Consider the following 27,992-nt stretch of genomic DNA (forward strand, 5'->3'; position numbering starts at 1 on the left):
CCTGCCTGCCCGGGGAAACTGACCAATGGAAATGCCAAGAGGTAGGGCTGGCCGCTGTGCCCGCCGGTCCATTGGAGGAGGGGCCCTGAAAAAGAAGTCCAGCTGTCTCTCTAATCCCGCCTCCCGTGCGTCAGAGGTCAGTGATCGAGTGACGTCAGTGAAAAACAATTTTACTAAAAAGCTTCGCTAGGTGGTGGTTTCCCCGGGCTGACCGCTGTGCAGACGTTCTGTTTTGTAACTCCTCTTTAGGTGCTCTAATGCTTAAACTTTACACAGTGATTTGTAATCCTTTCTAGAATATTTTTCTCCTTTAAGGATCTTTGTCCCTGGTGGAAAAAGTTCAATAACTAATTTTTGAGACCCTGCTGTGGAACTGGTAGTGTAAAAGGATCTAGGCGCTTAAGGTCTGGTAAGGGAGATACCTACCGCGAAAACGGAAGGCAATGTATGAAGAAAGGAGTGAGATGACTTCCTTTGGTAAAGGTTAGGGACATAACGATGGGTTTTTAGCAGGGAAGCGATAAGATGAGGACTGAGCAGATTTTTTTAATAATAGGAAAGCATTGAGCATTCGCGCCAGAAGCTATCCAAACTGTTTTATGTGTATTTACTCATTCAGTCCTCACAACACTGTGATGTAGATTCTATTATTATTTCCATTTTGCAGATAAGGAAACAGAAGTAAAGAGATTAACCAACTAGTAAGTAACGGTGTACGAAGCAAACTCAAGAAGTTTGACTCTAGGAACGTTTTAGGACTGCAATGTTAGCACTACAAGATATTACCACCTTACAAATCTTTCACAAATTGTTTAATATAAATCTAATTCGAATTTTAACAGAAACTCCGTTATGCTGTTGAGCATCTTTGCATTCTTATGGGTTACATATGTAATACAAAGATTACATTGATCCATTTCTCTCGTTAACAGTACAGTTTATCTCAGCTGGGGTAGTTAACATAATTTGTATATTATCGTTTACATTTGTTAAAATTAATTTTTTCTTTGTTGCTATTTAATTGTATTTCCAATTCATCATAAGAGAAAAATCATCCACTCAAAATAAATACATTGAAGCATAAGTAGTGATGAAAAAAGTCACGAGTACAGTATTTCAATTCAAAATTATGTAAAAAAGCTAGGGGAGCCTGGGTGGCTCAGTTGGTTAGTCTGACTTCAGTTCAGGTCATGATCTCAAGGTTCCTGAGTTCGAGCCCCACATTGAGCTCTGTACTAACAGTTCAGAGCCTGGAGTCTGCTTTGGTTTGTGTCTCCCTCTCTGCCCCTCCCCAACTTGTACACTGTTTCTATTCTGTCACTCTCTCAAAAATAAACATTTTTTAAAACAATCGAAATTATGTACTAAAGATAGCCAGCTATTAAACAAGATGGCAGTTTACAGGGCACGTGGGTGGCTCAGCAGTTAAGCACCAACTCTTGATTTTGGCTCAGGTCGTGATCTTGTCGTTGGTGAGATGGAGCCTGGTTTTGGGTTCTATGCTGACAGCTTGGATACTGCTTGAGATTCTCTCCCTCTCTCTCTCTGCCCCTTCCCTGTGTGGACACCAGCTCCCTCTCAAAATAAGTAAGCTTTTTTTTTAAGTCTAAGTTCTAGATATAGACTGCGAGTTGTGTGTCTTTATATGTGGTAAGTTCATCCAAGCAGCAATAAATAAATGAATAAATAAAAATATAATAGAAAGCATAGCTATGAATATGTAAAAACTGGATTTTATTGGGCTAGCAATCCATTTGTCTATTGCCCGCTCCACCTTGGCTGTTAGGAACTTTTGTCAAACAGTGACTCAGAAAGCCATCAAAGCTTGTTACAAGTCATATTTGAACCAAATACAATAACCTCATTGCCATATAAGACGTATTTTTCCAGAATGAATGCAAATTAATGTTTTCAGTATGAAATAGATGAATTTGTGGATAAAAAAGATCAAGTTACATCCCTGGTTAAAAAATAGCAAGAATCATTTTGTTTCAGTGATGCTTATACAACTAGCTACAAAGTTAACAAATGTTTTGCTTGGAGAAAGTTTAACAAGCTATTGGCAAAAATCCCTAATCAAATACCACCCAGAATCATGGTATAGAACGTGAAAGAGCAATATTAGCCCTGTACTTGCTAATGGACACCACCGATGTACCTAATATAAATCATTTCACAGCACATTTGCAGTACCTAAGGGAAAATGCCCAGAAACTTCCTGTTAGGGTTATCATTCAAAGTTAGAGTTACACTAATTCTAAAACACATACGCACCTCTATGTTGACTGCAGCATTATTTACAATAGCCAAGATATGGAAGCAAGGCAAGTGTCCACGGATAGATGAATGGATAAAGATGTGGTATACAATGACTATTACCTTGAACAAAAACTTGCCATTTGCAACAACATGGATGGACCTAGGGAATAAAATGGTAAGTGAAACAAGTCAGTCAAAGACAAATACCATGTGATTTCATTCATATGTGGGAGTTAAGAAACAAATGAACAAAGGAAAAAAGAGACTCTTAAAATACAAAGCACAAACTGGTGGTTGCCGAAAGGGAGGTGGTTGGGGTGAGGGGGGAGAGGAATGAAATAGGTGAAGGGGATTATGAGTACACTTCCTGTGATGATCACTGAATAATGTACAGAATTGTTGAATTACTATATTGAACACCTGAAATAACACTGTATGTTAACTATACTGGAATTAAACAATGAATAAAATTTGTTTAAAAATAAAATAAAAATCATAAATATGCTATACATTGCTATAGTATGATATATGTCATAGTAAAGATAAGAAAAAAGAAAACCTTTGAAACATTGCCTATACTTAATTCCAGGGCAACAAATTGGAGTCTAAATGGAAGAAACGCTTACCTTCCACTAAATTTCGAAAGGTAAAACGCTTATATGTAGGTTGGGAGGATGCTAAGAGAAATAAAAATACTGATACAGTAAAAAAGAAAAAAATTGAAGTTGCAGCAAAAGACATTTTCATTTAGAAAAACTTTCATTTAAAAAGGAATTATTTTGTGAGGTATGAGAAAGTCTGAAAAAGATAGCTCGGGATCAACACTGATAGAGTTGTAGCCTTGGGTGAGGGAAGGCCGTTATTCCTAGTTATTCCTACAATAAACAAAACGTCAACCCACATTCTGTTTTATTCAGAGAACAGTTAGTAGCCAAGGAGTAGGTCTCCTGAGCCTGCTTAAGTATAGAACAAAGTAGTACAAACTATAACGGTAGTAAAATAGCACCCAGTGAGCATAATCTTTAAGAAGAAATAGGTAAATGTAAGAAGACTGCTTTTTCTGCAGTGAAGTAAGGGACAAAGATACTCGCACAAGGGCTGGAGTCAAAGATCCCTTTTCTGCTATACAGATAATACTAACAAAAAATACTGCTTTCGGTATTTTCATTAACTTGAACTTATTACTTCAAGTTAAAAATGCCATGATTTTTAATCTTGAGAACAAAGTATCAGGATTTTGTAAGAAAACCAGACAGTTGTGCAAATGCTTTGACTGCCAAGAGTTTATTATTTCCCAGTATATGATAATTTTATTTCTTCATTGGAGAAAGAAATGAATGACAAACTATTGAACATACTTTAACCACATCAAAATGTCACAACTGAATGGGGGAAATGCTTTTCAGAGCTGAATGCAACCCACACAACGAAATACAAATTCTGCTCTCTCCCCAACTGAAACATTTAACTTTTAAGGTTGCTGTATGCCTATGCCCTTCTACACAGAATCTAACAAACCATTGAAAGCTGCCTTCAGTTAGAAACCTACATTAGGGCACCTGGGTGGCTCAATTGGTTAAGCGACTGATTTTGGCTCAGGTCATGATCATGGGTTTCTCGACTTCGAGCCCCACCTTGTGACTCTGTGGGACAGCTCAGATCCTAGAGCCTACTTTGGATTCTGTGTCTTTCTCTCCCTCTCTCTCTCTCTCTCTCTCCACAACTCCCCGACTCGTGCTCTCTCACTTTCTCAAAATGAATGAACATAAAAAAAATTAAAAAGAAACTTTACATCATATGAAGTCCATGTTAGATAAAACCGTTCATTCAGAATGATCTGATGATAGCCACAACTCATTGCAATACCTGACAAGCCACTGTGAATTCAGATTTTCTAATTTTAGTAGAAATGAAAATTAAGAAGTTGATTAAGAAATAACTGGGGCACCTGGGTGGCTCAGTTGGTTAGGCGTCCAACTTTGGCTCAGGTCATGACCTCAAAGTTGATGAGTTAAGGCCTCACATCAGGCTCTGTGCTGACAGCTCAGAGCCTGGAGCCTGCTTCAGATTCTGTGTCTCCCTCTTTCTCTGCACCTCCCCCAGTCATGCTCTCTGTCTCTCTGTCTCTCTCAAAAATAAACATTGTTGGGGCGCCTGGGTGGCTCAGTCGGTTGAGCATCTGATTTTGGCTCAAGTCATGATCTCACGGTTTGTGGGTTCGAGCCCCGTGTCGGACTCTGTGCTGACAGCTAGCTCAGAACCTGGAGCCTGCTTCAGATTCTGTGTCTCCCTCTCTCTCTGACCCTCCCCTGCTCACGCTCTCTCTCTCTCTCTCAGAAANCTCCCTCTCTCTCTGACCCTCCCCTGCTCACGCTGTCTCTCTCTCCTAGAAATAAATAAAACATTAAAAATAAATAAAATTTAAAAAAAATCACCATCTGCAGATGCATTGGTTTTACTGCCTCCAGATACAGTTACCAGATTTAGCAAATAAAAATACAGGTTGACTAGTCAATTTAAACTTCAGAGAAAAGACAAATGACTTAAAATTTTTTTAAGTTTATTTATTTCTGAGAGAGAGAGAAGAGAAACAGAGTGTGAGCAGGGGAGGGGCAGAGAGAGAGGAAGACACAGACTCTGAAGCAGGCTCCAGGCTTGGAGCTGTCAGCACAGAGCCCCACACGGGACTCAAACTCACGAACCATGAGATCATGATCTGAGCCAAAGTTGTTAGCTTAACCAACTGAGCCACCCAGGTACCCAACAAATGACTTTTTTAGTAAAAGCCCTGGAGGTTTAAATTTTAAAGAACACTGATCCAGGTTATTTGAGGGGTAGGGGGAGGAGACTTGAAGCAGAAAATCCACGTAGGTAAGTAGCTACCGCAGAAACCCAGGAGAGAATTACAAGCATCTGACACAAGTCAATGAAACTGGAAAGACAATGATTGCCACAAATAGTGTTGTGACATAATAATCAAAAAGGTTGCCACAGAAGTGTATGTATATGAGTGAAAGGAAGCTGCGATGTCAAAAGAAGACTTTTGGATAATAATAACAGAGATGGGGGCTAACTAGAAGTTCAGGTTTGTTCCGTTCAAATGTATTTGTTGGATTGGTTAGTAGGACAGTCAGGTAAAAATGCTTATTAAGCACACGGAATCATAGAGCATCTGCCCCACAGAGAGGTTGGGACCTAGTCGTAAATGTCACCAACCATAAGTAAGACACTGAGGTTTCATAGACTGCTAGCACCTGAGTTAAAAGAAAGGCAAAGGGACACAAAGAATGCCTCAAGAAATGCCTGCTTCAGTCTGAGGAATGTCAACTATTCAAGATGGAGGCAGAGGTCAACAAGATGGAACTGATGTTCCAGAAAGCTGACTCGGATCCGTATTACATTCAGTCCAGACCGGAAGATGAAATCAGAGCTAATCATCCTGAGTCAGCAGGCAAGAAAAATCCAGTTACACTCTTAAAGGAATCGTTAGCAGTAAAGTCTCAGTGTCAAACTTCGCATATATGTGTAAAGCCATTTGCTGTCAAGCAGCAAGAGACTAAGAGCTGTGTTTGTGCTGCTGTCCTTAAGAATAGGACCATAATACAAGAACTACAAAAGCAAACAGACCTGGAGCTGTCACCGCGGACTAAAGAGAAAACTGTGGCAGAGCAATTAAAATCTCAGATGTCAGAGTTATGAAGAAATGGACTTGCGAAAGAGAACTCTCATGGAGAAGAGATCCATTCCAGAAAAATTTAGGAAGATGTCTTTTTAGCACTTGATGACTAGAGGTGGGGGAGTGGGAAGGAGATTTGTCTTGAGTGACTGGATAATTGATGCTTTTCACAAGACGGGAGCAAATAGTGATTAATAAAGGCCAGCCAAAAGGTTAGAATGGGAATAAAGGGATTTAAAAAATATATGCTCACACACTTAGTCTTATAATTTCAGGCAAGGAAGTTTAACACTATTTTGCATCTGTTTTTGTATAATTGGGATACCACAGATGTCCTGGCATCCTGTAAAAGAATATGTAGGTACTATTTATGCAGTCAAATGTGAATGACCATGCTTTGGAAATTAAAGGATAGAAAGAAAAAAAAAAGAGAGAGAGAGAAATGCCTATTTCAGATGATGGAAGAAGAAAGAGGCAATCTAGAAAAAGCAGAGCAATGGAAGCCAAAGGAATTTCAAGGTAAAAGATTTTGGGCAACAGCATCACATGCTCAGAGATGAGGATGAGCAAGTCCAAGAAGAGTAGATAAAGCAGAAACTATAGTTGAAATGAGTGAGAAGTGTACAGAAAGTGAGTAAACATGGGCAGATAGTTAGCATACAACACAAGAAATACGGGACACCTGGTGGCTCAGTCCATTGGGCCTCTGACTTGCGCTCAAGTCATGATCTCACGGTTTGTGGGTTTCGAGTCCCATGTCAGGCTCTGTGCTGACAGCTAGCTCAGAACCTGGAGCCTGCTTTGGATTCTATATCTCCCTTTCTATCTGACCCTCCCCTGCTCATGCTGCCTCTCTCTCTCTCTCTTTCTCTCAGAAATAAAACACTTAAAAAAATTTTTTTAATATTTTTTATTTATTTCTGAGAGAGAGAGACAGCATGAATAGGGGAGGGGCAGAGAGAGAGGGAGACACAGAATCTGAAACAGGCTCCAGGCTCTGAGCTAGCCGTCAGCACAGAGCCCAACGCAGGGCTTGAACCCACGAACTGTGAGATCATGACCTGAGCTGAAGTCGGACGCTTAACCGACTGAGCCACCCAGGTGCCCCAAAAAATTTTTTTAAAAAGAAGAAATATGGCAATGAAGGGGAACCTGGGTGGCTTAATTGGTTAAGCATCTGACTCTTGATTTTGTCTCAGGTCATGATTTCATGGTTTGTGGGTTCCAGCCCCACGCTGGGCTCTGCACTGACAGTATGGAGCCTGCTTGGGATTCTTTCTCTCTCTGCCTCTCTCTGCCCCTCCTCTGTGCATGTGCACTTTCTCCCTCTCAAAATAAATAAAAACTTAGAAAGAAAGAAAGAAAGAAAGAAAGAAAGAAAGAAAGAAAGAAAGAAAGAAAGGAAGGAAGGAAGGAAGAGAGAAAAGAAAAGAAAGACAATGAAGACAAAGTAATCAGATGGTATCCTGATGGGGGATAGGAGGATAGAGTAGGAAAAGAAAAATATATCTACAGACTGAGCTTGTGAAAAGGGACAAATTAAAGATGAAGAAAATATATATGCCCAAGAAAACAAGTAAGACTGGGGCTGGGGGAGACCCGCAGAAAGGTTACCCTCAGGAAAACCAAGGCACCTTTTTACTGAAAATGTGTAAACATTTTGAAGTAGAGGAAAGAGAAGTTGACTCGTATGCAGTGGCTTTGATGCTCAAAGAGTAAGAGGTCAAACTTCTGCTGACAGTAAAAAGTAGCAATGGTGTTGGTTCTAGCTATAGTGCTGTGGGTAATTTGGAGAAGCATATGACTAAGAATGTATACAGGAAATGATTGTCTACTTCTCTGAGACCCTAAAGTGAGAAAGCATAAATGTTCATGAAACTACAGAGCATTGTTATTACTTTCTCTGCCAATACTCAGAAGCCAGAGGTAAGGAAGTAAACAGTGGAATTTACCCAGAATTAGAGAACTGATTGACAAATTAGGTCCCTTTCTTGGAGGTGGGAGATTGTAGAGCTGCAGAAGAAGGAGATGAGACTGGTCAGGGAAATAAGAAAGGCTAGAGGAGGTTGTGGGGCTGAGAAGAGAGGTTGAATTCTGGAAGCTGCTGTTGCTAGACAGCACCTTCAAAAGTGAGGGAGTGAGAGTGGTGAAGGATAGGAACTGAGAACAACATATATCACAAAAGATTATAAGTAAAATTATATTATTAATATATCTATGTGTATGTATATATATATATAGATATATATATATATAATCTTCAAATCAGTGAATAGGAGAGGAATAGCCCAATGAAAAGAAGAGAAAGTATAAGTACAGGAAATCTGAAAATGATGTACAAATAAGAAAAATTCAAACAGCATACTAATTAAGGAAATACAAGGGTTTTTGGCTTCTTTTTTGGTAATGCTTTTGTTTTGTTGTTATTGTTGTTTTATTTCTGAGAGAGAGAGATAGTACACAAGGAGGGGGAGGGGCAGAGAGAGAGAGAGGGAGACACAGAATCTGAAGCAGGCTCCAGGCTCTGAGTTGTCAGCACAGAGCCTGATGTGGGGCTCAAACCCACAAACTGTGAGATCATGACCTGAGCCAAAGTCAGACACTTAACTGACTGACCCACCCAGGTGCCCCAGGGAAATGCAAGTCTTTAAAAACGGAGTTGTTATTTTTGCCTGTTAGCTAGACTAATATTTCAAAGATTAAAAGTAACCTATATTGGTGACATTGAAAAAATAGGCACTTTCCTACCTATTTTGTATAGTGCCATAACCTTTTTAGTGTGTGACTTGTCAATACCTATTAATATTCTAAGCGTTCATATCCTACAGCCCAGTATTGATATTTTTTTTACATTTATTTATTTATTTAATTTTTTTTTTACAAATAGTTTATTGTCAAATTAGTTTCCACATAACACCCCGTGCTCATCCCCACAAGTGCCCTCCTCCATGCCCATCCCTCTTCCCCCCCACATCCATCAGTCCTCAGTTTTTGTCAACATTCAAGAGTCCCTCATGGTTTGCCTCTCTCCCTTTCCCCCACCATTTCCCCCCTTCTTCTCCCCCTTGTTCCTCCGTCAAGTTCCTCCTAATCCTCCTATACATGCAAACATATGGTACTTGCCAGTATTGATATTTTTACTCTTTTGAGGAATTTATCTCACAAAAACATTTCCACAAGTGCTCAGAGAAATACGTCCAAGGATATCCATTGCAATGTTGCTACACTAATAAGAAATTTGAAACAACCCAAATGCCCGTTGATAGTGAAAATAAATCAGGGATATGCATGTAATGGAGTACCTACATGCTTAACAGCCATCAAAATGAATTAAGTAGATCTTCACCCACAGTTTGTGGGTGTGAGCCCCGCATCAGGCTCTGTGCTAAATGTATTAAAATAGAAAGATGTCTGAGGTATATTTTTAAATGAAAAAGGCATAAAATAAGTATTATCTTGTAAATGATAATAATTATAATAAATATAGAAATTAAAGCTGTAAGAGTCCACCAAACTATTAATGGTTTGCCTCTGGAGTGTGGGATTAATATATTTCTATCTTTTGGCACATATTTCTGTAATGTTTGAAGGACATCTATAATTATAAAAAACAGAAATATACAACAATTTTAAGGTCCATCGCTAAACAAATGTTTGCTATTACAATGAGCAGTAAAGCCCGGTTTTGTTTCAGACTTTAGTTTTTCCTATCCTGAAAACAGAGATACTGCCCTCATCTCTCCCACAGAATTTGTGATTATATGGTCAAGGGCAAGAGAAATGTGAAAACTGAATTTTTTTTTAAAGAATTAGTGACAGATCCTTTTTTTATAATATTTTTTAATGTGTATTTATTTTTGAGAGAGAGACAGACAGAGCACAAGAGGGGGAGGGGCAGAGAGAGAGGGAGACACAGAATCCAAAGCAGGCTCCAGGCTCTGAGCTGTCAACACAGAGCCCCATGCAAGGCTCAAACTCACGAATTGTGAGACTATGATCTGAGCCAAAGTCAGACTCTGAAGGAACTGAGCCACCCTGATGCCACTCCAGCCCCCTCCAAATATTTTTAAAATGCTACATTTGGAATTTGGAAGCTGAAAATATTTTCAATTGCTACATTTGGAATTTAAATCCCTACCTATTATTTGGAAAAATAAAAGTGAGAGCTGGGACCATACCTCATTCTCCATTCTGTCCCCAGCATCTGGCACAATGAGTGATATATAATTGGCATTCAGTAAAATTTATTAAATATAGCACCTCTTCCAGGAGAGTTACTTTAAAGGTTGATAATATTTTGAAAATTTATCTAACATTCAAAGCAATTTTTTGAGTAGGTAATAGGTACATGGTACAATATAAGCCACCCAATTCCTCATCTTGAAGGCTTGGAGTATCTCTCTCTAGAAATACTCTGTATATTTAAAAAATTTTTAATGTTCATTTATTATGAGAGAGACAGAGTGCAAGAGGCAGAGGGGCAGAAAGAGAGGGAGACACAGAATCGAAAGCAGGCTCCAGGCTCTGAGCTGTCAGCACAGATCCCAACACGGGGCTTGAATCCACAAACTGCAAGATCATGACCTGAGCCGAAGTTGGACACCTAACCGACTGAGCCATCCAGGTGCCCCAGAAATATTCTGTATGTTTATAAGCATATATAAACACAGATAGACAAGTTTGTGTGAGAGCGCTCATGCACACACATACCTACGCCCTATAAAAGGTTTTTTTAGTTTGTTTGGGTTTTTTTGACAGAGAGACAAAGACAGGGCAAGTTGGGGAGGAGCAGAGACAGAGGGAGACCAAGAATCCCAAGCAGGCTCCTCTCTGTCATGCTGAACCAGACACAGGTTACCAGGAGATCATGACCTGAGCTGAAACCAAGAGTTGGAGGCTTAACCAACTGAGCCATCCAGGTACCCCTAAACATTTTTTTGCTGAATTAATAAAACTTTGAAGGAAATACTAAATTTTGCTGTATGTGAACATATATAATACCTAATACTGAGTAAAATAGTTTAGACTTTTCTAATTCAAATGTTCTAAGTAAATTCTTTTTGAGAAGAGCAGGTTTTTGAGCTTCAACTGATCTTGTTGGCAAATAGTTCCCAAACTTGAGCATACATGACGGTCCCCCTAGAAGGCTGGTTAAAGTTTCTTATTCATGAAGGCATGGATGAGGGTCCAAGAATTGTCATTTCTAACAATGTCGCACGGGATGCCGCTAATCCGGAGAGCCATTGCGTAGACCAAAAAGCTGGCTCCTGACCCATCTTCTACCACCCATGTGATCCACTTACAAGGCATTACTTGAGCTATTAACCTTAGCTGCCCCAGCCCTGGCAGAGTTGTGGAAATATTCTTCTACTGACCTGGGCTCCAATTTAATCTGGTGGATCATTTTCTCACTCACTGTGGGAGTGTCTGAAACTTGATCGTGTTTTAGTTGAACTATTCATGAAGCTTCTAAGTTCAGCGTGGGAGTAGGGAAGGGACAGAGCCACCAACCACTCTCCTCTCGTAAGAGGGCGTTGATAAAAAGGGGACAGGCTGCCAAGAGATGTGCTTGAGCAGGAAGAGACTGCCCTGCCAACAGCCAGCCTTGGTCATCACTCTCTCAAAAGGTAAGTAACTATCCGTATTGTCTTTCCGGTGAAGTGTTTATGGGAATAAGTCCAACAATTCTTCTGAGTTTTGTAGAACTTCTCCAGAAACTTGGGAAGTACTAGGGAAATGACCAAGGGAAGTAAAGAGTCTTTATGCAAAAGTGAAACTTTAAGAGGTACAGCATTGTTTGGAGACAAGCTGGTGAACCTCTGTGGGTCCTATTGGCTAGAGGATGTCTTTGATTTTAGGGATTACAGGAAGAGAGCTTCATTACTGTATTTCTTCATCATCACCTCTCCCTTTAGAATAAGCTTATGGCCAGGACAGAAAAGCCAGGTCCTTTTAGGTTGTTTTTGTTGTTGTCTTATTTTGGGTTTTTGTTTTGTTTTGTTTTGTATATTTATCTTTAAGAAATATAGGACAACAGATGGGAAAAAATAAAGTGATCTGAGAAGGGAACATAGGCAAGGAAGAGGGCATTGATCTTTCTGGGAAGTATTAAGTGATAGTGGAACTATGGTTTGTAACTGCTGTTAATTCTGGGTCCTACTTTAACAGTACCAAATTTTACATAAACAATAGATTCCTGGGGCGCCTGGGTGGCTTAGTCGGTTAAGCGTCTGACTTCGGCTCATGTCATGATCTCACACTTAGTGGGTTTGAGCTCCGTGTCAGGCTCTGTGCTGACAGCTAGCTCAGAGCCTGGAGCCTGTTTCAGATTCTGTNAAAGAGAGAGAGGAGTGTGTACAAGCTGGGAAGACGGGCAGAGGGATAGAGGGCCAGAGACAGAATTTCAATCAAGACCCACGCTCAGTATGGAGCTTGACTCAGGGCTCGATCCCACAATACTGGGATCATGACCTGAGCTGAAATCAAAAGTCTGATGCTCAACCCCGCCCCCCCCAGGCACCCCTGCCAAAGAGGTCTTAGAGGAAAGAAAACCGAATATCCAAGGCTCCAATAATCTGTGATTTTTTTTCCATTCTAAAAGACTTTTTACCGGGGCGCCTGGGTGGCTTAGTCGGTTAAGCGTCCGACTTTCGCTTAGGTCATGATCTCGCGGTTCGTGGGTTCGAGCCCCGCGTCAGGCTCTGTGCTGACTGCCAGCTCAGAGCCTGGAGCCTGTTTCAGAGTCTGTGACTCCCTCTCTCTCTGACCCTCCCCTGCTCACGCTGTCTCTCTCTCTCTCTCCTAGAAATAAATAAAAAACATTTAAAAAATAAAAAATAAAAAAAATAAAAGACTTTTTACCTAATTTTGTATTCAAAATCCTGCATTCTTTTTTTTAAAGAGAGACCTCCACCTTGTATAAACTTCAGGACGTTAAAACCTAGATCTGATCCCTGCATATAAAATAAAAGCCAAGAGCATCCATGGCATACTTGGAACCAAAACAACATGAGCATTTTTCTTTTCTTTTCCTTTTCTAGTAAGAATGTATTTTACTTTTTGAGGCAGAGAAAAGAAAGATATCAGCCTAACAGGACCGGAATTAGCTTATTAGAATTTGGCAGCTGTGAGAAGTTTGAATAAGTGAACTAGAGACCTTTCATTCCAGGTTCAGAAATCCAAGGGGCACCTGGATGGCTCAGTTGGTTAAGCGTCCGACTTTGGCTCAGATCATGATCTCATGGTTCATGGGTTTGAGCGCCGCATCAGGATCTGTGCTGACAGCTCAGAGCCTGGAGCCTGCTTCAGATTCTGTGTCTCCCTCTTTCTCTCTGCCCCTCCCCTGCTCATTCTCTCTCTCTCTCTCAAAAATAAACATTGAAAATTTTTTTAAAAAGTTCAGAAATTCAGATTCAATTAGATAAGGAGATGGAGAATCAGAGATAACTTGATATTTTCCAATTTCCAGACATGGAAGGTTTTCCATCCCTCTGCAGCATTGGAGGCTATTGATAACACTTGTCCTTGAATTCTCTCATCTATTCAATTTCATGACTACACTCTTCTTCTGGTGTTCCTCCTTATAACTATTCCATCCGTGGTTTCTTGATCTCTTTCCTCCACCATAGAAGCAGGCATCCCCTTGTTTCAAATTCTCCTTTGGCCATCTCATCTACGTCTATGATTTCAACTACGCTGCATTTGGGTGACTCAGCTCTAAAGATCTTGCTTCTCTTTAACCCTAAACTTCAGTCCTGCATTTCTGCCTCCTGAGCATATCACACCAGTACCTTTAAATTCAACCTACTCCAAACCGAATTCATCATATTCCCTTTAAATATCTGCTAACTCCTAAAATAAATAGTTCTATTAATGGCAGCATTTTTCTTTCAGCCATTCAGTGTCAAATTTCAGAGTTGTCTTTATCGCTTCCTTCTTCTTCCCACTCTATGTTCGCTTAATTTGTAAATCATGTCAAATCCTCTTTCTCATCCATGTCTTCTTTTTTGTTACTGTCATCCTAGTTTATACTTTTCTTGCCTCTTACTGAGACTGTTACAGCTCCTTCTAATTGTTTTCCACCCTATGGTGTCTATTTGCTGTCTCTAATATCTTTTATATACTGTTGCCAGTTATCTTTTTAGAGTATGGCTTTGATGATTTACCTTCCTTCCTTCAACAAGCGTGAATTGTGTATGCCCAATATTCCTGGTACTTATATAGATATTAATTGATTTATGTGGGTATACTAAACACCTACAATTTGCCAGTCCTGCTGTAGGCACTGAAGCTATGCCACTAATGGGACACAGACCTAAGGCTTCGAGCTTAGATTTCAGTTAGGGTCAGTGGGGTGTACAGTAAGATATGGCCCCTGCTCTCATTTATCTGCTCTAAATCTTTCAATGGTTCCCCCATGCCTGGCAAAGAAAATTCAGATTCTTTGTGCTGACTTTAAAAGCTCATTATGATTTTTTTCTTTCCAGGTTTTAGTTTAAATTCCAGTTAGTTACAAAATATGGAATGCTTCAGGGCGCCTGGGTGGCTTAGTTGGTTGAGAATCCAACTCTTGATTTCAGTTCAGGTCATGATCCCAGGGTTGTGGAATTAAGGCCCACGTCAGGCTGCATGCTGAGTGTGGAGCCTGCTTAACATTCTCTCTCTCTCTGTCTCTCTCTCTCTCTCTCTCTCCCCCTCTTCCCCTCTCTCCCACTCACATGCTATCTTTCTCACACTCTGTCTCTCAAATAAAGGAAAAGAAAATGGAAGACTCATGAATTTGTGTGTCATCCTTGTGCAGGGGCCAGGGACTGGAGTGTTGAGTGACACAAAGAAGACACAGTTTAGGGGCGCCTGGATGACTCAGTCGGCTCAGCGTCCGACTTTGGCTCAGGTCATGATCTCACAGTTTGTGAGTTTGACCCTCTCTGAGCTGACAGCACAGAGCCTGAAGCCCGCTTAAGATTCTGGGTTTCCTTCTCCCTCTGGTCCTCCCCCACTCATGCTCTGTCTCTCTCTGTCTCTCAAAAATAAATAAAAGTTAAAAAAAAATTTTTTTAAAGACAACACAATGTATAATTCAGGCAGGGCAGAAGCAGAGGTATCTGATGATGGTAGCAGGGGTGCCCGACAAAACCATCCAGTGCCACCAGTCCTAACCAGACTCCTCCTGTGCTGACCATGCCTGTGGTTCCAATGCCTCATTTCCCTTCATTTCTGCTCATTTTATAAGACAGTTCTACTTCATTCTGGAAGCTAACTAGCATCTTTGCAATAAATACTTTTTTTTTTCTTGCTTAGGTGAAGGAGATTGCTTCTGTTGCTTGCAACAAAGAATCTTGACTGATATAAAACTTTCTTCCTCTGGACTTGGGGAGGAAGAGAGAATGTGAAGTGGGAATATAAGACGTATGGTTTTGTTGGGGCCATTCTTGCTACTATAGAGAGTCAGCCTGTGTATAAACTCAACGTAGAAAAAAGGTGGGACTGAAAAGTAATAGACTTATCAAGGCAGAACCCTGATAACACCTTGAATCTCTGGATCCTACCATAACTAAAGGTCAACTTTACTCTGGACTTCAGCCTCACAAGTTAATAAATTCTGTGTATTGTTTAATATCACACTCAAGTGGACTTTTCTGTCACTTGCAACCAGATGCATCCTACCTGATACCTTTTCATTCTGCCTTTGAAAAGGAATCCTCTGCTTGACTCTGCAGTAGACTTTTAGCTGCTATTCTGCTTCTCTTCTTTCTTTCCCAGTTGAACTCCTCATAAATGATTTAAAGTCTTAGTGTCTTCATTTCCTCACTGTCCTTTCCTACTTCATCCACCGAAGTCTGGATTACGTCTTTACCGCTCTGCTGACACTATTTTCTTTTTTTTTTTTTAATGTTTTATTTATTTCTGAGAGAGAGAGAGACAGCGTGAGCAGGGGAGGGTCAGAGAGAGAGGGAGACACAGAATCTGAAGCAGGCTCCAGGCTCTGAGCTGGCTGTCAGCACAGAGCCCGATGTGGGGCTTGAACCCATGAACCGTGAGGTCATGGCCTGAGCCGAAGTCGTACGCTCAACCGACTGAGCCCCCCAGGCACCCCTGGATTACCTCTTTACCACTTTGCTGACACTATTTTCTTTTAGATCACCGATAGTCTTCTCCTGTCTTAATTCAGTACCACATTCTCAAAGTCATTTACTTGTTCAGCAATCATTTTTTACATGCCCACTTTAGCAGAGTGTAGTGCTACATCCATTCATTGAACATCTGGTTTGTTTGTTTGTTTGTTTCTAGGAGAGAGAGAGAGAGAGAGACAGCGTGAGCAGGGGAGGGTCAGAGAGAGGGAGATACAGACTTTGAAATAGGCTCCAGGCTCTGAGCTGGCAGTCAGCACAGAGCCTGACGCGGGGCTCGAACCCACGAACCGCGAGATCATGACCTAAGCAAAAGTCGGACGCTTAACCGACTAAGCCACACAGGCGCCCCGAACATCTGTTTATTGACTATCCAATATATCACAAACTTGTAGGATAAAAAACAAATTATATATGGTCTCTACTTTCACGTCGGATTACTGTTTTGTCAGAGAAGACAGACTCTGAAGTAGTCATAGTAAACCATAGTGAACATTACTAGATTATCTCCCTGGAAAATTAACATTTAAGCTAAGGCCTAAAAGTTGAATATAGAAGGATGGAAATAATACAAAGAGACTGTTAATGAGAAGACTTAGAGACAAAGGAGGATCATGCAAAACTCACAGAACTGTGAGAAGTCCAGCAGTGCTGGGTCAAAAAAGTACAAGGAAGAGAGTGGCAAGAAACAAGGTTAGACCACATTATGGAGAGCTTTGGAACTCCACTAAAAAGTTTGAAGACTGGCGGCACCTGGAGGGCTCAGTCGGTTAAGCATCCGACTTCAGCTCAGGTCATGATCTCACGAGTTGGGCTCTGTGCTGACCTCTCAGAGCCTGGAGGCTGCTTCAGATTCTGTCTCTCCCTCTCTCTTCTCTGCCTTTCCCCTGCTCATGTTCTGTCTCTCTCTCTCTCCAAAGTAAACATTAAAATGTTTTTGAAGACTGTAGGAAGCTGGTGACAGATTTTAATCAGACTGATCAATTTCCATTTATTAAAGGCCACTCTGTGGTTTGGAAGTGTTTGCAGGAATTCTGAGAATATTTGCAGGAGTCTGGTATTTGATGGCCCTGGGAATAAAGGGAATTGAAAAAAGGAAGAAAGAAAAAAAGAAAGAAAGGAAGGAAGGAAGAATTGATTTGAGATATAATTTTGGAAGTAAGCCCAACAGAATATTAATAGATGTCGGGATTAAGAAGCTACTGAAATGTGGAACACAAGAGCCCACATGACCCTGCTCTGAAAAGCACTGTAGAAAGGTGAGGCAATCAATAATGTGATATATATGTAAAGGAGGTGTGAAGGGGAACACAAATATCTACCAATTTCCCCAGATTTCCAGCCATCAGGAGGAGCCCCAGACTAGCTCTTCTCATCCTCAGTCTTTTTCATAAGTATTTTCTTTACATTTATTTTGAGAAAGAGAACAAGTGGGAGAAGGGCAGAGAGAGGAGAGAGAGAATCCAAAGCAGCCTCCTTGCTGTCAGTGCAGAGCCTGACGTGGGCTTTGAACTCACAAACCGTGAGATCATGACCTGAGCGGAAACCAAGAGTCGGAGGCTCAACACACTGAGCCATCCAAGCGCACCATCTTTTATCCTCAGTCTTAAAACCACTTCCTTAAAATTCTCTGCCAAAGGGATAACTCTGCCCATCATGGAGACAGTTACTGATATTGTTTCACAGAGCTGCTTCGCTCCTGGCTTTCCCAAACTGATCTTTTATGAAACAAGCGTTCTTTGTGTTCCCAAAGGATTCATTCAATCATTTTCCAAAACAAATCTGTTGGCATTTTTTTCTTTCTAGCCTTGGAGGATGTTCAGGGCTCTTTCTTTCATAATGTACTTCTCAAGGGCTCCTCAGAAATCCCCTCATATGGTTCTCTCGCTGCAGATCCCTCAGAATCAGTGTCCCTCCTCTGGATTTACAGTGCTGAATCCAAGTGTACTTCCAGCCACTTTCTGTTAAGGTCATTTCCTTCCAGCAGGAATCCCTCTTGGGCTAGAGCCTCTTTCATATGACGCCTGGGTTGGTCCCTATCTATGGGGTAATTATCTGGCCCTCAGGAAGAAAATTCTCCTTGATCAATTTCAATTCTGCCTTCTTTTATTTTTTTTTTATTTTTTTAAATGTTTTATTTATTTCTAGGAGAGAGAGAGAGAGAGCGTGAGCAGGGGAGGGTCAGAGAGAGAGGAAGACACAGACTCTGAAACAGGCTCCAGGCTCTGAGCTGGCAGTCAGCACAGAGCCCGACGCGGGGCTCGAACCCATGAACGGTGAGATCATGACCTGAGCGAAAGTCGGACGCTTAACCGACTAAGCCACCCGGGCGCCCCGTGCCTTCTTTTATTTTAAAGATTTTTTTCAGTTTATTTATTTTGAGAGAAAGAGAGAGAAAGAGCACACAGGCAGAGGAGGGGCAGAGATAGAGGGAAAGAGAGAATCCAAAGCAGGCTTTGCATTGTCAGTGCAGAGCCAGACTTGGGGCTCAATCTCATGAACCACAGAGCATGATATGAGCCAAGCCAAAACCAAGAGTTGGATGCTCAACTGACCGAGCCACACAGGCACCCTCAAATGTTTTTCTTTTTTTAACTGAAGTATAGTTGATACACAATGTTACAATGTTACACTGGTTTCAGGTATACAACATTGTGATTTGACAAATTTATGTTAGTGCTTTCCAGTGCTTTCCTCAACGCAAGGGTCTCTACCATGTCCCACCATACAATGCATTATGATACCACTGGTTATATTCCCTATGCTGAATATTTTATCCCTAGGACTTACTCATTTCATAATTAGAAGCCTGTACCTCCCACTCCCCTTCATCCATTTTGCCCATCCCCCACCTTCTTCCCCTCTGGCAACCATTAGTTTTTATTGGTTTTTTATGGTTTTGGTTTTTTTGTTGTTGCCTGTCTTTTTTTTTTTCTTTTCTTTTCTTTTTTTTTTTTACAAATAGTTTATTGTCAAGTTGGTTTCCATATAACAACCAGTGCTCATCCCCACAAGTGCCCTCCTCCATGTCCATCACTCCCTCCCCCCACACCCATCAGTCCTCAGTTTGTTCTCAGCATTCAGGAGTCTCTCATGGTTTGCCTCTCTCCCTCTCCCCCACTATTTCCCCCCTTCTTCTCCCCCATGGTCCTCCATTAAGTCCTCCTAATCCTCCTATACGTGCAAACATATGGTATTTGTCCTTCTCTGCCTGACTTTGCTCAGCATAACACCCTGAAGGTCCATCCATGTTGCTACACATGGCCAGATTTCATTCTTTCTCATTGCCATGTAGTATTGCATCGTATAGATAAACCACATTTTCTTGATCCGTTGTCTGTTGATGGACACTTAGGCTCTTTCCATGTTTTGGCTATTGTTGAGAGTGCTGCTATGAACATTGGGGTACATGTGCTCCTATGCATTAGCATTCCTATGTCTCTTGGGTAAATTCCTAGCCTTGCTATTGCTAGGTCGTAGGGGAGTTCTATTGTTCATTTTTTGAGGAACCTCCATAGTTTCCCAGAGGGGCTGCACCAGTTTACATTCCCACCAACAGTGGAGGAGGGTGCCCATTTCTCCACATCCTCGCCAGCATCTAGAGTCCTCTGATTTGCTCATTTTAGCCACTCTGACTGGCATGAGGTCGTATCTCAGTGTGGTTTTGATTTGTATTTCCCTGATGAGGAGGGCTGCTGAGCATCGTTTCATGTGTCTGTTGGCCATCTGGATGTCCTCTTTGGAGAAGTGTCTGTTCATATCTTCTGCCCATTTCTTCACTGGGTTGTTTGCTTTTTGGGTGTGGAGTTTGGTAAGTTCCTTATAGATTTTGGATATTAACCCTTTATCTGATACATCATTTGCAACTATCTTTTCCCATTCCGTCGGTTGTCTATTAGTTTTATGGATTGTTTCCTTTGCCTTGCAGAAGCTTTTAATCTTGATGAGGTCCCAATAGTTTATTTTTCCTCTTGATTCTTTTGCTTTTGGGGATGTGTCATGTAAGAAATTGCTGCGGTGGAGGTCAAGGAGGTTGCTTCCTGCTTTCTCCTCTAGGGTTTTGATAGTTTCCTGTCTCACGTTCAGGTCCTTTATCCATTTTGAGTTTATTTTTGTGTATGGTGTGAGAAAATGATCTAGTTTCATTCTTCTGCATGTTCTGGCAGCCATTAGCTGTTCTCCATATTCATGGATATAGTTCTACTTTTTATTTGTTTAATTCTTTGTTTTTTAGATTTTTTTTTTTAGATTCCACACATAACAAATTGTATGTTGCTTGTCTTTCTCTGCCTGACTTATTTCACTTGTAATAATGCCCTCCCCAAGTCCATCCATGTTGTCATAAATGGCAAGATCTCATTCTTTCTGTGGCTGTGTGAATATCCCATCTTATATACGTATGTACACCACATCTTTATCCATTTGTCTGTTGACAGACACTTGAAAAAGTCTTAAATTTTGACAGAGTCCAATGTATCTATTTTTTCTCTGCTGTTGCTTGTGCTTTTGATGTCATAGCTAAAAATTCTTTGCCAAATCCAAGGGTATGAAGATCTACTCTTTGGTTTTCTTCTAAGAGCCTTGTAGTTTTAGCTCTTACATTTAGGCCTTTGATCTATTTTTGAAATAGTTTTTATATATGGTATGAAATGAGGGTTCAACTTCATTCTTTTACATGTGGCTGCCCTGCTGTCCCAGCACGATGTTATCCTTTCTCACTGAATGATGTTGGCATCCTTGTCAAAAATCAGTTGACAATAGTCATATGAGTTTATTTCTAGACTTCCAATTCCATTCCACCAATCTCTAGGTCTATCCTTGTGCTAGTGCCACACTGTCTTAGTAACTTTATAGTGTAACTTTATAGTGAGTCTTGAGATTGAGTAGTGGGAGTCTTCTGATTCTATTCCTTTCAGTGTTGGTTTGGTGGACTAAGTTTTACTAACCAAAATTGATCTCTTCTGGGATGTAATTCAGTTTTCATTAAAAGATGGGAATGACAGGGGCACCTGGGTGGCTCAGTCGGTTAAGCGTCCAACACTAGATTGTGGGTCAGGTCACGATCTAACAGTTCATGGGATTGAGCTCCACCTCAGGCTCTGTGGGTCAGTGAAGATCCTGCTTGGGATTCTCTCTCTCCCTCTCTCTCTCTCTGCCCATCTCCTGCTCTCTCTCTCTCACACACACACACTCACACACACACACACACACTCTCTCTCTCTTAAAATAAATACTTTTTTTCATAAAAAAAATGGGAATGACAGCACAGTTAAACATAGCAATTAGAAAAAATAAAACAATTTTATGTTCATACCCAGTAAGTTAAGACTCCAGAACCAATTAGTTACAATATGTACTCTTAGATTTTGGGGGGAAAATATCTTAGAGAAGGATTCAGATGTAACACAGAATTGGAATGTTCAAGATAGCTTTCCCTGGATCTCACCAGGCAAGGAAGCCCCAGTTGATTTCTGAGTTATACATGTTTGTTCATGTTTTGTCTTGGAGTATTTTCCCGAGATTTTATGCTTTTATGTGTATATATTTTGAACTTCACCCATACTAACTTTATCGGTTTCATAAGTGCTTCTTAAACAACTCTTGCTGGTTGTTTCTTTCTTCTTTTTTTTTTGCAAATCTCCTTTGGTTTTGACATAACGTTAAGAAAACACACACATACACACACAAACCAATAAACTTGTTTTATCCTCTTTTGTCTAGGAATATGACAAACCTAAAGATCTATATACCTGCAGAGATAGCGACAGCTGAACAAGGGTAAAGAAGCGTGTGTTCCCATGGATGACTCAAGCCTGTCTGGCAGTATTGATGTAGACAAAGGCTTTGCCATTGCCTTTGTTGTTCTGCTGTTTCTGTTCCTAATTGTGATGATTTTTCGGTGTGCAAAGTTGGTGAAGAATCCCTATGAGGCCAGCTCCACAACCGCGGAACCATCTCTGAGCTGAACTATGAAAAAGCCTGATAGACTCCTCCTCAGAGCAGACTTGAACTCTTCTACACAGATGTTTATAATCTGGACTTATTGTTTCACTTCTCTTTGTGTCAGCCTTCTCGCTCCGGCATTCTGCCATAGGCACATGGGGTGAGTTGAGAATAATAAAAAGGATGAAACACAAGCCAGTTTATAGTCCTATTCAGGGAAATGGTTACGAAGTGGGACCGAGGCAGGTTGAACTGTCTCTGTCATGGATCAAAATAAGGCCATGGGTTTCAATTCTCCGGTATCAAATGTCCTTAAGATAAGATAGTTGGATATAATCGTATAGTGTAATGCAATATAACATAATAATGCTGGGGTGCCTGGGTGGCCCTATCCGTTGAGCGCCTGACTCTTGGTTTGGGCTCAGCTCATGATATTGTGTTCATGGGCTTGAGCCCCACATCAGGTTCTGTGCTGACAGCGTGGAGCCTGCTTGAGATTCTGTATCTCCCCTCCCCTCTCTACCTCTTCCCTGATCATACACACACACTCTCTCTCTCTCTCTCAAAATAAATAAATAAACATTAAAAAAAAGTAATGCTTGGAAGGCCCACTTAAAACTAGAATTCCTAGGAGATCTCTTTAGTTGTGCAAATATAAGGCCAGCAGGAACCAATTGTCCTTTGATAAGAGTCTAACAGGACCTTTTTAGTGTGTGAGGTTTTATAAAATCTGCTGCCCTTCTCAAATGGGGCAGAGCTCTGTGGTAGAAGGGGGACAATTTGCCTCCAGTGAATCCCTGAATCTTTCTTACTCCACATTTCCTCATTTATAAAGTAAAATAATGTCTAGTAGATTGAAAGGGGCCCTCCAAAAGATATGTCCACATTCTGCCCTTGAAACCTATGAGTGTTTTTACATATTTGGCAAAAGGATCTTTGCAGATATAATGAAGGATCTCAAGATGAATTCATCCTGGCTTAGCTGGGTGAGCCCTAAGTCCAAAGACAAATGTCCTTTATAAAAGACAGAAGAGGAGATACAGAGAGATGGAGGAAAAGGCCATGTGAAGGCAGAGGCAGAGATTGGATTCCTCCAACCACAAACTAAAGAATGCTTGGCCAGAACCAAGAAGCTGGAAGAGGCAAAGAAAGATTCCCCTCAAAGCCTTTGGAGGGAGTACAGTCCTGCTGGCACCTTAAATTTGGATTGCTGGCCTCTAGAACTGTGAGAGAATAAATTTCTGTTGTTTGAAGCCAATGAGCCTATGCTAATTGGTTATGGCATTCACGAGAAATTAATATATAATATACAATGACAATGGTGGTAGTTATCATGATCAGCCCAAGACTCTTTTAAAAGAAAACAGAAAAGGGGCTCCTGGATTGCTCAGTCAGTTAAGAGTCTGACTCCTGATTTTTGCTCAGGTCATGATCTCACGGTTTGTGAGATCGAGCCCAAAAGAACCTACTCAAGGTTCTCTCTCCCTTCGCCACTTGTGCTCTCTCTCTCTCTCTCTGTAAGAAAGAAGGAAAGAAAGAGAGGAAGGAAGGAGGGAGGGAGAGAGGGAGGGAGGGAAGAAAGAAAGAAAGAGAGAAAGAGAAAGAAAGAAAAAGAAAACAGAAGGAAAGTATCATCTGTACTCTCCAAAGTCTGAAGTTAGGGAAATTTGGTAGACTATGGCCAACTGGCAGGAAAGTCCATAAGAGAATTCACCAGAAGGAGAGGGGGAATCTAGGCCACTAATCAATGCTCAACACAGGTTTCCTAAAAAGGATTGAGTGTGAGTCCGGCACAGTAAGTGATAGAGATAGTGATAGTGAAAGCTCTTATGTCCGGCCATGCTGGCCAGATGTTCTAGGCAACAGAGACCTAGCACGTGGACGTGAACTAAGAGAGCCATAGCCTTGGAAGCTAAGTGTGGGCCATCACTTGGGCTTGGGCAGGAACTTGGACCAGCATGCAGCCCCTTCAGAGGAGGCATGTATTCGTGGGAGCATGCTGGGCCAGGGGCTAGCAGCAGTACCGAATGGCACTGGCATGGGGATACAAAGTTGGTCATGCACTGTTAGCAGAGACTCAGTAAGTGTTTCCGTTTCTGACTCCTGGAAACAGAACTGCCCTCTGCTTGGCCTGAGTAAGTTCCCAGGGTTCTTTGAAAATTGAGGCAGGGGAAGCAAAGCTTTGACATGGAGATACTAGACTATGCCTTCACCAGAACAGAGTGTGCTATATTGGATAAACTAAGGGGAGGGAGGGAGGGAGACACACACACACACACACACACACACACACACACACACACACACAGAGAGAGAGAGAGAGAGAGAGAGAATCTTAGGCAGACTCCATGCTCAATCCCTCAACCATAGGATCTTATCTGAGCCAATATCAGAGTTGGACACTCTACCGCTGAGCCACCCAGGAACCCCTAATATTTTTAAATTAATTGTCAACATTCAAAACTCAAAGCTTTCATATTTAAAAATATTGATTTTTAAGCTCACTTGAAAAAATTGGAAATCCAGCAACACTGTATCTATCACATAAGGCAAAAATTAGCTGGAGCTAAATAGTAACTGCTCCCTTGGGTGAGACATGTATTTCTCTGGTGACCACAGTCCTCACCCACCCCATCTGGCTCCTTTACATTACTTTTCTGATGCCTAAAACCCTTTGAGTTTTTAATCCCTAGCTTCTTTCATTTTGATTCTGAGATCACTCAACAATGTTTCCATTATGATTTAATTTCCCTTAAGTCTGTCTGTAGGAAAGGATCATTTGACATTGCAAGGTTTTGAGCCCTGTGCTACTATTTCTCATGCTCAAGTATTAAGTAGGACCTGGTTGTGATGTTTCAGTGAATCACAAGGGATTACAGGAATGACTGTGCTGAGCACACCAATTTGAGTATTCCAAGCAGTATATCAGTTACTTATTACTTTACATTATTAAGTTGGCAATAAACTGTCTACTTCAATTATTTGTAGATTTTAATAATGTGAATCACTTATATCAGAAGTTGATAATTTCTTTTTTTTTTTTAAAGGATATTCCAGAATACATTGGTTACCTGCCCGTATGTCAATCTTTGGTTAAATTCAAAGAATACATGAAGATATATTTTTAAATTTTTTATTTATTTATTTTGAGAGAGACAGAGACAGCTCAAGTGAAAGGGGCAGAAAGAGAGAGAGGGAGAGAGAGAGAATCCCAAGCAGGTTCTGCACTGTCAGCACAGAGCCCAATGTGAGGCTGGAACCCATGAGGCATGAGACCATGACCTGAGCCGAAGTCGGATGCTTAACCCGACTGAGCCACCCAGGCGCCCTAGGACTCGATCATTTCTGGCAAAAGTTAGTCTTCAGATCTTGGCTCCCTAAGTATTAAGGCCCTGCCCTAGTAGGGATTACACAACTCAAACCTGCCTGTAGTGATCTCGAATTTTAGCGAGCAAATTTCCTAGAGATCTTATTAAAATTCAGATTCTGATTCAGTACATCCTGAGTGGGGTCAGAGATTTAGAACGTCACAAGTTCCTTGACTGCATGTTGAGTAGCAAGGGTCTTAGAAGACACTTCCCAGGGCATGTGGGTGGCTCAGTTGGTTAAGCAGCCAGCTCTTGATTTTGGCTCAGGTCATGATCTCACAGTTTGTGAGTTCAAGCTCTGCATCGGGTACCCTGCTCACAGTGTGGAGCCTGCTTTGGATCCTCTGTCTCCCTCTTTCTGCCCTTCCCCTCCTGTCTCTCAAAAGTAAATAAATGTTTAAAAAATTCAACAAACACTTAAAAAAAAAAAGAAGATGATGAAGACACTTCCTAAGTCCTTCTACTGATTTCTACCAGACTTCTTGGGGCAATGAAGAAATCAGATTGGATATGATACACTAAATAGCTCCTGTTTCTCTTCAACATTGTCTATTCCTCATTCTCCCCACTCCACACTCCCCTCCCCACCCCCACCATACACACGGCAGAAAGCTGAAAGAATCTAACTAATAGAAACATAATCAGGACAGAACAGATTTCCCTTCATTCATCACACATGACAGGGCACCACACGTACAAGGCAATATGTCAGATGCTAGGGGAAACAAAGATGGTTAACGATTAAGACAGGTCCTTAGTTTGGGGCACCTGGGTGGCTCAGTTGTTTAAGTGGCTGACTCTTGATTTTGGCTCAGGTCGTGATCTCAGCTGTGAGTTCAAGCCCTGAATCAGGCTTTGTGCTCACAATGCGGAGCCTGCTTCAGATTCTCTGTCTCCCTCTTTCTGCCCATAGCCCCCTCATGCTCGCTCTTGCTCTCTCTCTCAAAAACAAACAAATGTTAAAAAAAAAAAAGTTTTTTTAAGATAGGTCATCAGCTTTCAGTTGATCACAAACCAGCAAAGGAGATAAAGACATACAGAGAAAGCTCACAAGTGGAAGGAACTAAGGTAATGAAATAGAGACAGGAGTTAGTTCCGCAGGGGGTGAGCGATAGTCTACAACAATGATTTTTTTTCTAATTGAAGTTTAATTAACATACAACATTATATTAGTTTCAGGTGTACAAGAGTAATTTCACAATTCTATACACTACAAAATGTTTAGCATGATAAGTGTAGTTACCATCTGTCACGATACTTAGCTATTACGATATTAACTATGTTCTCCATGCTGTACTTTTCATCCCCATGACTTACTTTATAACTAGAAATTCATACCTCTTTTTTCTAAGTTTATTTATTTATTTAGGACATCTCCACATCCAGTATGGATGAACTCACACCCCAAGATGGACAGTCACATGCTCTTCCCACTGAGCCAGCCAGGGACCCTGGGAAGTCTGTACCTCTTAAATCCCTTCACCTGTTTTGCCCTCCCATCTGGCAACCACCAGTTTGTTCTCTACAGTTATGAGTCTCTTTTCCATTTGTTTTTTAGATTCCACCTGTAAGTGAGATCACATGGTAGGACACTGTTTCTTAAACTCTGGTCCCCCCTACGTGTAGCATGGGCATCACCGGGAGAATGTTAGTCGTGCGGATTCTCAGGCTCCACCCAAGTCTATTCCAAAGATGGTGTGGGAATGGCATTCTGTGTTTTAACAAACCCTCAAGGTGATTCCGATACCATGATAACATCTGACAACTGTGGGTCTATGAAAACTTCCCAGAGGAGACATTTGAGTTGGACCCTAGAGAATTCATATTACAGCAGACAGAAAGAGAAGGGCATTCCAGGAGACCACAATGAATGAAGGTACGGAGATATGAAAGTGAAATGTGTAAATATGCTGGGGAAACAGCATTTAACCAGGGGTGTGAAGGGGGAAAAAAGGAGCCTCAAATTTCACACTGTGAGGTTTGAACTTTATTTTATAGACATAAAGAAAAAAAAGAGGAGTGACATGATCAGAACTGTATTTGAAAGCTCTATGTGGGACTGATCTACAATAAGGCTACCAATGAAGAGGCTAGTTTGTCCTATCAAGAAATAAGACCTAAATAAAGACAGTAGAATTAAAAGAGAAAAGAGGGATACTATATGTCAAACATTTCCAAAGCTGTATTGAATAATGGCTTAAGACCACAGCTCTAGGGCCAAACTGCCTGGAGTTGACATTTTTTAGCTCCGTGGCTTTGGGAAATGTAATTGTGTGTCTGTTTTCTCATTTACAGAAAAGATATAATAATAATTCCTACCTCACAGCACTATTGTGAGGATTAAATAAAGGAACAATCGTAAAGTGCTTAGAACAGTGCCTGGTATGAAGTAAACATTAAATAAATATGGTGTGTGTGTGTGCGCACGTGTGCACGTGCATGCATGTGTGTTTTATAGGGAGTAATATGTCTCAATTTTCTAGCTCAAGTTAGAAAGTAATACCATAAGATCAGCTAGGCACTTGCTGAATTTGAAATGTCTAGAGGACACTTTCACTTTTCTGGAACTCATTTCCTAGTGTCTTAACAATTGGAGGGGTGCCTGGGTGGCTCAAT

At 41.1% G+C, this 27,992-nt stretch overlaps 2 protein-coding genes across 2 annotated transcripts; both read left to right on the forward strand.

Moving 5' to 3' along the window:
• The first annotated feature begins 5,595 nt into the window (after positions 1 to 5,595).
• On the forward strand, positions 5,596 to 5,958 carry LOC144238671 (SKA complex subunit 2-like). Its single transcript, XM_077772509.1, has one exon. It carries the CDS (start codon positions 5,596 to 5,598, stop codon positions 5,956 to 5,958), a length of 363 nt encoding a protein of 120 aa, XP_077628635.1.
• Positions 5,959 to 21,863: 15,905 nt separating this feature from the next.
• Positions 21,864 to 22,155, forward strand: CTXND2 (cortexin domain containing 2). The gene has a single exon (XM_077772497.1). It carries the CDS (start codon positions 21,864 to 21,866, stop codon positions 22,029 to 22,031), a length of 168 nt encoding a protein of 55 aa, XP_077628623.1. The 3' UTR covers positions 22,032 to 22,155.
• The last annotated feature ends 5,837 nt before the right edge of the window (positions 22,156 to 27,992 follow it).

This window comes from Crocuta crocuta, unplaced genomic scaffold (genome assembly GCF_008692635.1).
Source record: "Crocuta crocuta isolate KB4526 unplaced genomic scaffold, BGI_CrCroc_1.0 scaffold415, whole genome shotgun sequence".
In the NCBI taxonomy this organism is placed as follows: Eukaryota; Metazoa; Chordata; class Mammalia; order Carnivora; family Hyaenidae; genus Crocuta; species Crocuta crocuta.

What these genes read in the sequence shown, in the direction of transcription:
- LOC144238671 (XM_077772509.1), top strand. Translation starts at nt 5,596, where the DNA reads ATGGAGGCAGAGGTCAACAAGATGGAACTGATGTTCCAGAAAGCTGAC.
- CTXND2 (XM_077772497.1), top strand. Translation starts at nt 21,864, where the DNA reads ATGGATGACTCAAGCCTGTCTGGCAGTATTGATGTAGACAAAGGCTTT.